The sequence below is a fragment of the Eucalyptus grandis genome, chromosome 3 (assembly GCF_016545825.1).
Source record: "Eucalyptus grandis isolate ANBG69807.140 chromosome 3, ASM1654582v1, whole genome shotgun sequence".
NCBI lineage: Eukaryota > Viridiplantae > Streptophyta > Magnoliopsida > Myrtales > Myrtaceae > Eucalyptus > Eucalyptus grandis.
Genome location: NC_052614.1, coordinates 6,818,827 through 6,831,123, shown reverse-complemented (window position 1 = coordinate 6,831,123; position 12,297 = coordinate 6,818,827). Strand labels below are relative to the sequence as shown.

Below are 12,297 nucleotides of genomic sequence, written 5' to 3'. Positions count from 1 at the left end.
GGTTGAAGATATATCTCGAATTTGAGCAGGCAAGTAAGACTTGATCTAAGACACCTAGTTTCTGAAGTTTTTCCTAATTTGAGTAGGTTTTGGATCCGAATCTTTTATATATAAAATGTGGGTTTCCTTTATGAAGAGCATCCAACAACAATTTCTTCGTGAATTACGCCTTCAAAGAGTCACCGGTAAGTTTTGTAAATTTGTGGATTTATTGAAAATTCATTGATTTTGAATTTGAGAATGCTTGAGTCGAGTGCTTGAGCGATTCGAATGTGGTTGCAAACTTTATTTTATTACTCGATTTATAGTGAAATCTCACGTCGGACCACCATTTATTTTATTGTTCAACGACTTGTCTCGGCCACCACTTTTGCCTTTTTTCATAAAGAAAAGTTGAGTTTCGCGGGAGAGAAGCCTAAAAGCACAACATTCACGTAACTCCCGCCTGGTAGGGAACTGAAGAAGAAAGCCTTTTTCCATGGACAATGCGCACTTCCCACTAGCCAACTCACGCACCTCCATGTCCAGTGCTTGCTCGCCTCATCTTTCACTACCGCATAGTAAAAGAAGGATCGCTTGACGATCCCCAGGATTCGATTATATATGTATGTACCGAGTCGCCGGAGGGAGCTCTGTCTAACTGGTATTCCTCACCTTGAAGGGCTCGGCGAAAGGATGGCGGAGATCGTGCTGGTTTTCGACTTCGACAAGACGATCCTCGACTGCGATAGCGACGACTGGGTGGTCGACAAGCTAGGCCTGAGCGAGGCGTTCGACCGGCTCCGACCCACCTTGCCGTACAACTCTCTCATGGTTAGTTGCCATTACGTGCTGTTCAGGACGCCACATGAAGGCATATTAGATGGGACTTGTTATGCTGTGTATGTACATATAAAATTCTCTCGAAATTGCGGTGCGAACTGACGGCCACGGAGGCGCCGCCGGCCCGCCTGGGTTGGTTGTCGCTTTGGATGGCGATCGTCATTGGCTTGCAAGTTCAGTAATTTTCTTGTTCTGGCGATGGTGCTTGTGACTTCCCTTATAGCGTTTTTTTTCGTCCTCGGTGGCAGGATCGGATGATGATGGAGCTTCATTCTAGAGGGAAAACCATGGAGGAGATTGCTGATTGTCTGAAAGAAGCTCCGCTGCATCCAAAGATCGTCTCCGCGATTAAATCGGCCAACGCTTCTGGGTACTTCCTTCTGTCTTTTCCATAGTGATCAATTTGTATGGATATTTTCGAAAAGTAAATTGGATTGGAAGATGACCAGATGGATGTGGAACTGGTTATAGTTATATGCAGGGTAGAACTGCTATGTCTAAACATGTTCTCTGCAACTCCGTCACTCCGATATCGACCGGTCGGTCTATTTGTTGAAATGCTAACTGATGAACCCAGGTGCGATCTGAGGATCCTGAGCGACTCGAATGTGTTCTTCATCGAGACGATCCTGCGACATCACGGACTCATGGAGTGTTTCTCCCAGATCAACACGAACCCCGGCTCAGTCGATGCAGAAGGCAGGCTCAACATCTCGCCTTACCATGATTTCTCCCGTCTGCTTCATGGCTGCAAGATCTGCCCCCCAAACATGTGCAAGGCAAGCTCCAATTTCTCTTGGGGATTCATTGATTTTCTTGGTGATGATGGTGATGAAGTTTGTCTCAAGCTCCTGTTCTTGGCCTGTAACATGTTCTGATGCATCTCTTCTTGCTCTCTTGATAGGGCATAGTGATGGACAAGATCAGATCGCCGGCCTTCGCCAAGGGAAAAAGACGTTTCGTCTACGTCGGAGATGGGGCCGCCGACTTCTGCGCGGGCATGAAGCTCGAGGAAGAAGACGTCCTGCTCCCCAGGAAGGACTTCCCCGTGTGGGATCTGATCTGCCGCAGCCCGACCCTTATAAAGGCGAGGGTCCTGGAATGGACCGACGCGGCCGAGCTCGAGACCGTCCTGCTGAGCTCGGTCGACACATTGGGCCACACGGGGAATGGCAGCAACGTGAAGGCCGCTCGCGTGGTCCCTGCCGCCTGCAAGTTCCAGACGAGCCTCCTCGACGCGGCCCCCGAATCTCCGGCGGCGCGTCGGGACCTCGAGCCTTGCTGCTCTTCCGTCGGTTGATTGAAAAGATTGCCTAGAGTATAAGATAATAAGTGTTGCCTAATGGCAAACACGATGTAAAGTCCTAATGCACGTTTGAGTTTCGTTCATAGCAATAATCAGCTAGCCAAAGTCGATGGCTTGTGTCATTTAATTTGGGACTAATCCAGATAAATCGAATTACCCAAGTCAGGAAAATTGATATATTTTTCAAATATTGACTTATGTTTTGTTCGTTTCGCGGAAAATAATTTCCGAAAAAATGTTTTTTGGATTTTCCTACATTCGTTTAATGAAAAATAAATTCATTGGGCAAAATGTTTTTCATGAAATAATTTTTTTTTTCTAAATTGGGGGAAAATGTTTTCTACTTTTGAAAAGTGGAAAACATTTTCTTCACTTGATCTCTCTTATCTCATAGCTCTACAAATCCTTAGTTCCTCCTTTCCTTTCTTCTTTTTTTTTCTTTTTCTATTTGAATTATTTTTAATTTTCTTTTTAATTTTTTTACTTTTTTTATTTCCCATATTTTTCTTTTTTTGACTTGTCATCAACCGTCACCAGGTGAACTTTAAGCTCGTTGATCTCAAGCTCACATTCGTCAATCTGGCGAGCCTTGAGCTTGACGCTTGTGCTCACCAATATGGTGCGCGGAAAATATTTTCCTTATTGAACACCAAAAAAATATCTTCCGAAACAAAAAAATATCTTCCGAAACATTTTTAGGTTTTAGTCGAACACTAGAAAATATTATCGTTTTTTTGAAAAAATGACTTCTGGAAAAATATTTTTGGAAATGACCAATTTTTGCTAAACGAATGGGCTCTTAAATAAATCAAAATGTGTCCTGTTTATGACGTCACAAAACATAGACCAAAAGGGCCCGGAATTAGTGCGGACCGGGACACAATTGAAGGGGGGCTTCTTCGATATTGGGGCAGTCCATTTGCTAAAAATGTCAACGCTGAAAGCAACTTTTACACGCATTTTTCTCCCCTCCTAATCTATAGTCCAAAGGCCCATCTATAATATAGCATGACTTATATAGCTTGGACACTACTAAAATCTATAGCGCGAATTTTTCCCTTCAAGAAGAACCAAAAAGAGAAAGGCAGATTCGAACCCATTTCGTGTGGCGTCTAAAAGAAATCTCGCTCCAGAAGACACAGAGCTAATCTGCAGAATTAAACGGCGGCTTTCCACTTTTGGTGTTCTTATTTTTCCCGGAATTGGGAAAAAAAGCGTTAATTTCGCAAAAAATCTTGAATAGGTATTCATACTACATTAACTTGGAGTCATATACAAGTCAAAAAAAAAAAAAATCAGATTGGTTTCCCAGGATATATTTATTCCAAAATCTTTTTTTTTTTTTTTTTTTTTGACTCACTAGAGCCTGCTCTTGTCGGCGTCGGCTTAAGCCAATTTGAAGTCTCACGAGCTTTTGCGGTGGAGGCCCAACAATGATTATATCTTATTTCAAAACAACATCTCTTTCGTTGGAGGAGAGATCTTAACCAACTACGTTGTCCACGGGTGTCAAAATTTAATTTTCATGTCACCAAAAATCCCTAATTGGCTTCTCATTCCCAATAGCATGAAAAAGCTTCTCATTATCACAATCAAGAACATATTCATTATCACTTAGAGATGATGAACCAAGGATGTACTCCAAATTTATCACAACTATACCGATTTTAATTTTTTTTACAACACGAAAATTAATTTGAGGCAAATGCATCGTGCATGTATTGGTTTAGATTTTTTTTTTTTTTTGTGACAAGAAAATCTATTCCAAGTAAATGTGGCATAATAATGTCGGTTTGAGATTCTTTATAATATTAATTTGGTAAGAAGAAGGAGAGAAAGACCAATTTGATTTTTTTTTTAGACATGAAATTAGTTTTAGGATAAATATATCACAGGTATTGATTTGAGATTTTTTTCTCGTTTGACATAAAAATTCGTTCGAAATAGATATGACACATCGATATCAATTCAAGATTTTTCCTCATATTAATTGGAGAAGAGGAGAGAGAGAGAAAGGGAGAGAGATGGGAGGCAGGAAAATAAAGGGGAAAAAAAGATGATGGGGGACATCTGCAAATCTTCAAACTCAGATTGATGCCCCATGCCAGGACAATCCAACTGCTCTGGTTTTGATGCAAAAACCCCTCCCCCATGTTTACTTTTTAACTGCTCTTTAGACAGCATCCTTGATATCTACGCCTCAGCTATTATTTTAATTCTGGGGATTTCGATTGAATAATGTTTCCTGTCATTATCACTAAAATTAACATCACATCCCCCCCTCTCTCTACTTTTCATCTAAAAAGAAAAAGAAAGCTTAAGAAGGGGAAAAAGACAATCAGGGGCCTTTGCCCATCATCTCTCTTGCTCCCATTTTCCTCTCCCACTTGACAGGGCCCTCTCCCTTTTCCCCCAATTATCAATTAAGTAAATATGGGAGATGGAATTGAAGGAAAAATTGGAACTTTATTGGATATAATACTGCAGAAGCCTTTGATTCCCCCCACTCTGCATAGGGAAATTAAGGAAAATGAATTTCCATGCATACCTAACAACAAATTATGACTATTTTTGAGAAATAAACGGAATTTCTAATTTTTTTCTTGATATATAAAATGTCGAAAATTACTGTGTAAGTGAACGAAAGTAACATCTCGTGAGGTAATATGATATATTTAAAATCATTGGTATTTGATAAATAATCAAGGATGTTCCGATCTGGGGTAGAAAGGAGAATTTTTTCATGGATACCACCTATAAAGATCGTACTCATTTAACAGAACATACGAAAAATCTAATTTTTTTTTCTCGATCCATGTGATACCCAAAATTCCATTACGGATGGTTGGAGAAAAAAAAAACCACCTTGCGATAAAATTTCGACTGTACTAATCTCTCACCTCGGAAGGAACGTACAGAAAGCAATAAGATAAAAGCAAGAAAATAGACAAGGAAAAAAAAAAAGGGAGAAAAATGCAAAAAAGATAGAGAGAGAAACTCAGAGAGAGAGAGAGAGAGAGAGGCAAAGAAGAGAGAGAAAGAGGAGAGAGAAAGAAGAGAGCGGAATTTTTTTTTTTTTTTCCCTGTGCTCGTTGATTTCCCCTCCCCCTCAGCACCGAAGGAGAGATCTGATTGACATGCCTATTCTCCTCCTCCTCCTCCTCCCCACCACCGCATCGCTAGAGAGTGAGCGGCGGGAGTGAAATCGCCACCGCGCGCCGCCGCCGCCGTCCGCCGTCCGCCATCCGCCGTCGGCATCCGCATCCGCGCCGCCGCCGTAGCAGCAGCAGCAGCAGCAGCTCCGCCTCCTACTCCGCCGTTGCGATCGAGCAATGGACGAGGAATCCCCGCGCGATTGATGCGGAAAAGCTCGGATAGTTCCCGGATCGATTCGCCCCGCGCATTCATTCCCACGCTCGCCGGCGTCGCGACCTTGGTGGTTGGCCTTTTCCCCCCTTTTGTCCGTTGCTCCGATTGGATTGTGAATTGAGTGGGGTTCGGGTTCGGAGTTCGGGTTTTCTGCTCGGCGGAGATAGATGAACGGGGGTGGCGAGGATGAGGTCGCTCCGTCGGCGGAGTCGCCGCATGCCCTCGACTGGAAATTCGCGCAGGTCTTCGGGGAGCGCACAGCCGGCGAGGAGGTTCAGGAAGGTGAAAGCTTTTTCTTTTTCTGTATTTTTTCCTGCCCGCTTTTCGATTTTTACGTCGATAGGGATTTTGGACTTGCAATCGGTTCCGTGTGATTATCGGTGCCAATTGGGATGTTGGGTATTTTGCCATTGCCTGCGATTGTATGAGTGTGGGTAGAATATCGAGCTGTGTCGGCTTCTGGCTGGGTTTGGGAAGTTGGTCTCAGTCTCATTTGTTGGAGTGTGCGCAGTACGGTAGTTGTTAATTTTGGAAAGATGAATGCAGGGGGGATTTGGTTAGATTTTGGTTTTGCGCTTGATTGGTTAGTGTGAATATCGATTTAGGTTGCTTGGGTCGAGTTCTTGACTTCGTGTATTGACAGCGACTAATAGTTCGAAGTTCCTCTTACACTTGTGCTGAACCTCATTTATAACATATTGGCAGCTTAGGAATGTAGGCTTCAATCAAATAAGACCCGAGTTGACTGTTATAGTTTCTGTTTCTAGTGCATGAACAATTCATTGATGGGCAAGTTGTTGGTTGATGATGGGGCAAGTTGTTGGTTGATGATTAAAGCGACACTTGGTTTTGCCTAGAGAAGTTTGCAAAGTTTATGATTCTAGATGATTAGAATTCACTACCAGGAAAATCTCCACACTAAGAGTGTTGGCATGGTTAGCTGCAAATGAGACTTGGTTACTTTCAGAGTTATTGCTTCCATCCTAGGTTGAGGCACGCATGGCCAGCTATGTCATTGACGATGGTGTATGCAGAAGTACTATGTCTCCATCTGCATAATCTGCCTATTAGCATTGATAAGACTTGCCGCTACAGGTTGAACAAGGTGTCTTTGTCGCACCTGGAAACTATCGAAGAGGGAAAATGGACATATATCTCACTAGGACGGTGATTATCACTACATGTCTGATTGTCGATTTGATCTAAAAGCCTGTCATGTGCCCAAACAACTGATTGTCGATTTGATTACCAGCCATGTTGATGAATGAAGTTCGATTTGATTACCAGCCATGTTGATGAATGAAGTTACAAAGTAGTAACTTATTTGAAGGTTGCGTTGCTAGCCTGGTGGAGTCGGTGATCTTTGATGGATGGATGAAACTATGAAATGCCACATGATTTTCTTCTCAGGGCATAGTGCTAATTTATCATTTGCTTGAAATGGAGCTAACTTTTAGAGAATATGGAAGTACTCAAACACTGCTCATCAAAAGCCTTGCTTGATTTCTACTTATGTGAGAAGCATTATGCTACTGAATGAGTTGTCATTGGCTTCTATTTTTCTTGCAATGGAAGTATATGTACTCAGGACATTACTAAATGCGAATGAATTCTAAGTTTCTCTTTTTCTTTCTTTGTGCAGTTGACATAATTTCTGCTATTGAGTTCGATAGAACTGGGGACTACCTTGCTACTGGAGATCGTGGGGGTCGAGTTGTTTTATTTGAAAGAACTGACAATAGGGATGTGAGTGACTGTTTACCCTTTGCATTAGCTAAATTTCCTCATGTGCAAGTTATTTCCTGTTCTATTTGCTTGTAGAATCTCTAGTATCATAACAAAAATGTATAACACGTAGCATGGAGGGCACAGAAGAGATCTTGAAAGGACTGATTATCAACTGAGTAAGCATCCCGAGTTCCGCTATAAAACAGAGTTTCAAAGCCATGAACCTGAGGTAATTGTCCATGGCTGTTATGCAAATTGACACTTTCTTTTCCTTCTTTCTGGATAATTTTGCAGTTCAGCATTCATGATTGTGGACTTAAATGAACCTGACATGATTACATGTGCTGTTGCAGTTTGATTACCTCAAAAGCTTGGAAATTGAGGAGAAAATTAACAAGATTAGATGGTGCCAGACGGCAAATGGCGCCTTGTTTCTTCTCTCTACAAATGACAAGACAATTAAATATTGGAAGGTATTTTGATCGTTATGCCTGTATGGATGTGTGTTATGCATGCATGTTCGTGGCCTTATTAGGACATGACAGATTCTTCAGAAAAATTATTGTGATAAGGCAGAGGTATGATTGTGTTGGGCTTCGTCATGTGCAGCCATGTATTGTTTTCTCTGCCATTCCTCATAATTATGCATCTATTACTTTAAGTGGTATAGTTCTTTTCTTGTATGCTCATGTTTAACATGTGCCGTAAATTGTCCTATAACATCGTTAAAGGACTTCTTTCTGGATTTTTTATTAAGTAATTTATTAAATTTTCCTCAGACGAAATCATCTCAAGTCTAAAATAAGCAATTTAAGTGACCAATCTAAAGAATATGAATGTAATTCTATGATGAAAAGCTGAACTAGATCTAACGTGAATCTCCAAAGCCCATTCCATCCTGTTTGTTTCTGGTTGTCTGAATTTGTGGAAAATAGGCCCTCAATGCTTGCCAACTCAGATGTTCTTCTTTTCATAAGCATAATCTTCTTTAAAAGCTTGACAGTGCCACAACTTTCAGGACAAAGGATATTGATATTGTTGTTATTTTCTAAAAAATTACAGGTCCAAGAGAAAAAGGTGAAAAAAGTGTGCAGCATGAATTTAGACCCTTCAAAAGCCATGGGAAATGGTCCAGTTGTTTCTCCAAGCATGTCGATCTCCCCCAAATCTCATATGGCTAATGGACGATGTGGCGAAAAGTCCTTTGGGTGTTCAAGCAATGACTTTTCAATCCCGTCTGATGGAGTTCCATCCCTACATTTGCCCGTGGTAGTTGTACTTGTTTAATTTACTTGCAGTAACCTTTCTTTTTTGGAGTTTAAGAAAAAACCTGGAGACAGTGAAGTTTTAATGTATATTTTACTTGCTGGATAGTTTTAGCAATTACTGTAGTTTGGTGAGTTCATTTTAGATCTGCAGTAGTAACACCTGATGTTTGTGTGATGTCCAGGTAACCAGTCACGAGACAAGCCTTATGGCTAGATGTCGAAGAATCTATGCTCATGCCCACGACTACCATATTAACTCGATATCCAACAACAGGTGCATTAACTGCATGTGATCGCATTGATATTCTTTTTTCCCCTTTAATCCAGATTTCTCTTTCATATGCTTGCATATTGTTTGCTCTGTTTCCTGCTTCAGATTGGATATTGTAGAATAGGGGATTGCTTGACTGATCGATGTTTTCACTAATACTGCCTTTATATTGATCCCATTTCCTAAACAGAAATGTGATGTTAAATAATTAATAGGTTATGGGGCATCTTTCAACGGAGAGAAAATTATGTTAATAATGTGAAGCCCCAGCTGTCCAACCTTGAAATGCAGTTTCTGTGTGGCTTCATGAAATTTCCATTTTTTTTGTTTTTGTTTTGCAGTGATGGTGAAACTTTCATATCAGCTGATGATCTGAGAATCAATCTCTGGAATTTGGAGATCAGCAATCAAAGTTTTAACATTGTCGATGTGAAGCCAGCAAACATGGAGGATCTAACTGGTAAAACTTAACAGTCTGGATCTGAGTATTGTTTTTCTCATTTACTGCTATATACACTGCACTGATGTTCACATGGTCACATGTTGATTAAGACATCAGACAAGATGGCTGAATGTTCACCTTCTCATTTACTTCTTTTAACTACTCTTGCAGAGGTGATAACTTCAGCAGAATTTCATCCAACCCACTGTAACACGTTGGCATATAGTAGCTCAAGGGGCTCAATCCGTCTTATTGATATGCGGCAGTCAGCTTTATGTGATAGGCATAGCAAATTGTAAGCAAACTGTTATATTCTTACATTGACCATTTCTTGGAAAATTTATTGTCAAAACTATTCTTAAAGAAGATTCTAGGTCACTTATGATGCTTTATCTTTATAAGAAATGTGTTCGGTGTGACAATGAATCAAGACTGTTGGCCTTGACAGACTTGACTCCGAATTAAACTTAATTCGAGCTATCTTTCTGTGCCTTCTTGGACAGATTCGAGGTACAGGAAGCATCTGGGTCAAAGTCCTTCTTCACTGAAATAATTGCCTCAGTATCAGATATTAAATTTGCTAAAGATGGAAGACACATACTCAGCCGTGATTACATGACTCTCAAGGTTTATGCTCTTGCAATGACCTTTTTGGCATCCTGTGGCAAGTAAAAAAATTTGTGATGTCTTTGACCAAAAAAAAAAATTCTGATGTCATTTTCTAGCTTTAGAGTGCTGTACATTTTGAGAAATAAAGGATAAACATTACACAATTCAAGAGCTTCCTACCATCCACTTTGCATGTGCAAAGCATCAAAGTCATATTGTGGAACTTTACTCTTTTCCCAATATAATCTTGATATAGATTATTGTGAATTGAAGGGTGTATAGCTTGAGGGTATATGTGTTTGGATTCTATCATGCTTTTCCCATCTTCTCAGAAGTAATGAAAATATCAATTATTTTAGAATGTTGCTACCCTAAGTTCATTCCCATTCCTTGTCATGTTCTCTCACCATATTTAGAAAAAGAACTGAAATTTTTTATTTTGGACAATCACTCTGGTAGTGTCTTCATTTTGAAATGTGGTTTCTTCCTAGTGTGCGTTTTTTTTTTTTTCCTTCCGTTCTTCTCAATGTCACTTTTTTCCTTTACTTCCTCAGCTCTGGGACATAAATATGGATTCTGGACCAGTTGCAACTTTCCAGGTGCATGAACATTTGAGGCCAAAGGTGATATATTTCCCTAAAAACATCCTCTTTTGCTCTTACATAAGAGGTTGGTGGAACTTATTCTCTTTCTTTGCCCATTGGTCAGCTATGTGATTTGTACGAGAATGATTCCATCTTTGACAAATTCGAGTGCTGTTTAAGTGGAGATGGGCTCCGAGTGGCGACCGGTTCATACAGGTTCACTTTGCATATTCTACTTATGATAATGATGATTTTGAAGCTGAAGTTTGTTGCCCATAGTATATTATTGCTGCTTGACACCATGTTTACTGTCTTTTCAGCAATGTGTTTCGTGTATTTGGTTGTTCTCAAGACAGTGGTGAAGCAACAATGCTGGAAGCTACCAAAAACCCAATGAAGTAAGTCAGAGAGAGCTAGTGAATGTTGAGAAGCGGTTAAAGATATAAAAGTTGAATGAGGAATCTTAAAGTGTATTAATTGCCTTCACATGAGTTAACTGGAATATCTCATTATTATAGAGGATGCTGATATGCCATATATATTCTTAGCCAGATGTAGATGCTCTATATGAATTGCCATTTTTAATCTCCAATTTCATATGCCCCCAGGAAACAAGCCCCAGCGCCATCTAAGCCCTCTAGATCTCTTGGTCTAACTCGCGTTGTCAGAAGAGGTATTGTCTTGCTAGTGCTATCAATCTTATGTTTTATTTGTCCATTTTGTTCTGATTGTTGGAGCATGTCCATTTGTAGTTGATGGCAAAAATTCTATAGCCTAGGTTGTAACATATTGCCTTGTCACTTGGTAGTTGAAGTCCCAGCTAGTGTTAAGTTCGCTATTTTATCAGTTTTCACCATCACAATGGCAACATGTTGAAAGTTTGTTCCTTTTGGAAAATGAATTATGTGAACTCTACTAATGAAGGTCATTTTCGAAAGTGCTTGGCTGGCTAGCGGTTGCTTTGTTGGCGTTACTTAGTATGTTTATGTCTCTTTTACAAACTGAGTTCCTGCTAATATCTTGCATTTGACTTCAAAAGGACCAGAAAACTCTGGAGTTGATGCCAATGGAAACCCATATGATTTCACAATGAAACTGCTGCACCTGGCGTGGCATCCAACCGAAAATTCGCTAGCAATTGCGGCTTCAAACAGCCTCTACATGTACTATGCGTAGTGGCGGTACGAGATGATGATAGGAAACCTTAGCATGAAGGATACAGCAGATCTTTGCCGATCGTTCTGTAAGTTCCCTCCGGACATCGACAACTAACAGCGATCCAACAATACGGTCCTACGGTCCGACGGTTACTTCTCAAAGGAACAGACTTTCTGTTTTGCTTTCCCATTATAATTCTTTTGTAAGGTAAAAAAGAGACAAATTGGTGGCATTCATCAGATCGGAGATATGTTTCTCCCGACACCAAGAACAGAGAAGCGAAACATGGAAGTGAAATGGTGTGTTACTTTCTCACCCACATCTGAGGAAGCTGTTTTCTGGTGCATCGGTTCTAATCGATACGCAGGGCAAAAACTCTGTATAATTTGTAGTTAGAAGAAGTCCAAAGATTTGGCAAATGCTATGTAATGTTAAATTATAGTTTTCTCCTCCCACTCTAACAATTCCTTCTTTATTTAAAAAGAAGCTTGCCTTTTGTGATCTTCCCTCTTGAATAAAAGGGACGATGTGGGCTTTTTGAAGTAGAAAAACCCCACGCAGGTCCTTTTTGTCCAGCACCCGCACAGTAGACTATCTCTGTATTTGCGTCCCTTGAAGCTGAGTTTAGCTTTGCCTATTGTATTTTGCTGAATTTGTTTCATGTTACTGTTATGGATGACTGATTGGGATACAGAATAGATTAGCTGAATTTGTTTTACTATTATCCTTGACGAGAACTT

General features: G+C 40.4%; 2 protein-coding genes across 4 annotated transcripts; both read left to right on the top strand.

The window, feature by feature from the left end:
• Positions 1 to 437: 437 nt before the first annotated feature.
• Positions 438 to 2,266, top strand: LOC104436291 (inorganic pyrophosphatase 2). 2 transcript variants are annotated; one of them, XM_010049023.3, is made up of 5 exons: positions 438 to 560; positions 662 to 813; positions 1,071 to 1,192; positions 1,400 to 1,601; positions 1,727 to 2,266. In XM_010049023.3, exons 1-5 carry the CDS (start codon positions 479 to 481, stop codon positions 2,120 to 2,122), a joined length of 954 nt encoding a protein of 317 aa, XP_010047325.2. In that variant the 5' UTR covers positions 438 to 478; the 3' UTR covers positions 2,123 to 2,266. The 2 variants fall into 2 exon arrangements, with proteins under 2 accessions (XP_010047325.2, XP_039164320.1); XM_039308386.1 differs by lacking the exons at positions 438 to 560; positions 662 to 813 and adding an exon at positions 881 to 995.
• Positions 2,267 to 5,186: 2,920 nt separating this feature from the next.
• LOC104436290 (serine/threonine protein phosphatase 2A 55 kDa regulatory subunit B beta isoform) lies at positions 5,187 to 12,250 on the top strand. Of its 2 annotated transcripts, none has more exons than XM_010049021.3 (14): positions 5,187 to 5,779; positions 7,140 to 7,243; positions 7,356 to 7,454; positions 7,579 to 7,698; positions 8,288 to 8,494; positions 8,676 to 8,767; positions 9,106 to 9,224; positions 9,378 to 9,501; positions 9,710 to 9,833; positions 10,370 to 10,438; positions 10,524 to 10,615; positions 10,720 to 10,797; positions 11,008 to 11,072; positions 11,439 to 12,250. In XM_010049021.3, the coding sequence occupies exons 1-14, from the start codon at positions 5,665 to 5,667 to the stop codon at positions 11,573 to 11,575; spliced, it is 1,545 nt and encodes a 514-aa protein (XP_010047323.2). In that variant the 5' UTR covers positions 5,187 to 5,664; the 3' UTR covers positions 11,576 to 12,250. The 2 variants fall into 2 exon arrangements, with proteins under 2 accessions (XP_010047323.2, XP_010047322.2); XM_010049020.3 differs by having other exon boundaries at positions 5,188 to 5,779; positions 8,288 to 8,497.
• Positions 12,251 to 12,297: the final 47 nt, after the last annotated feature.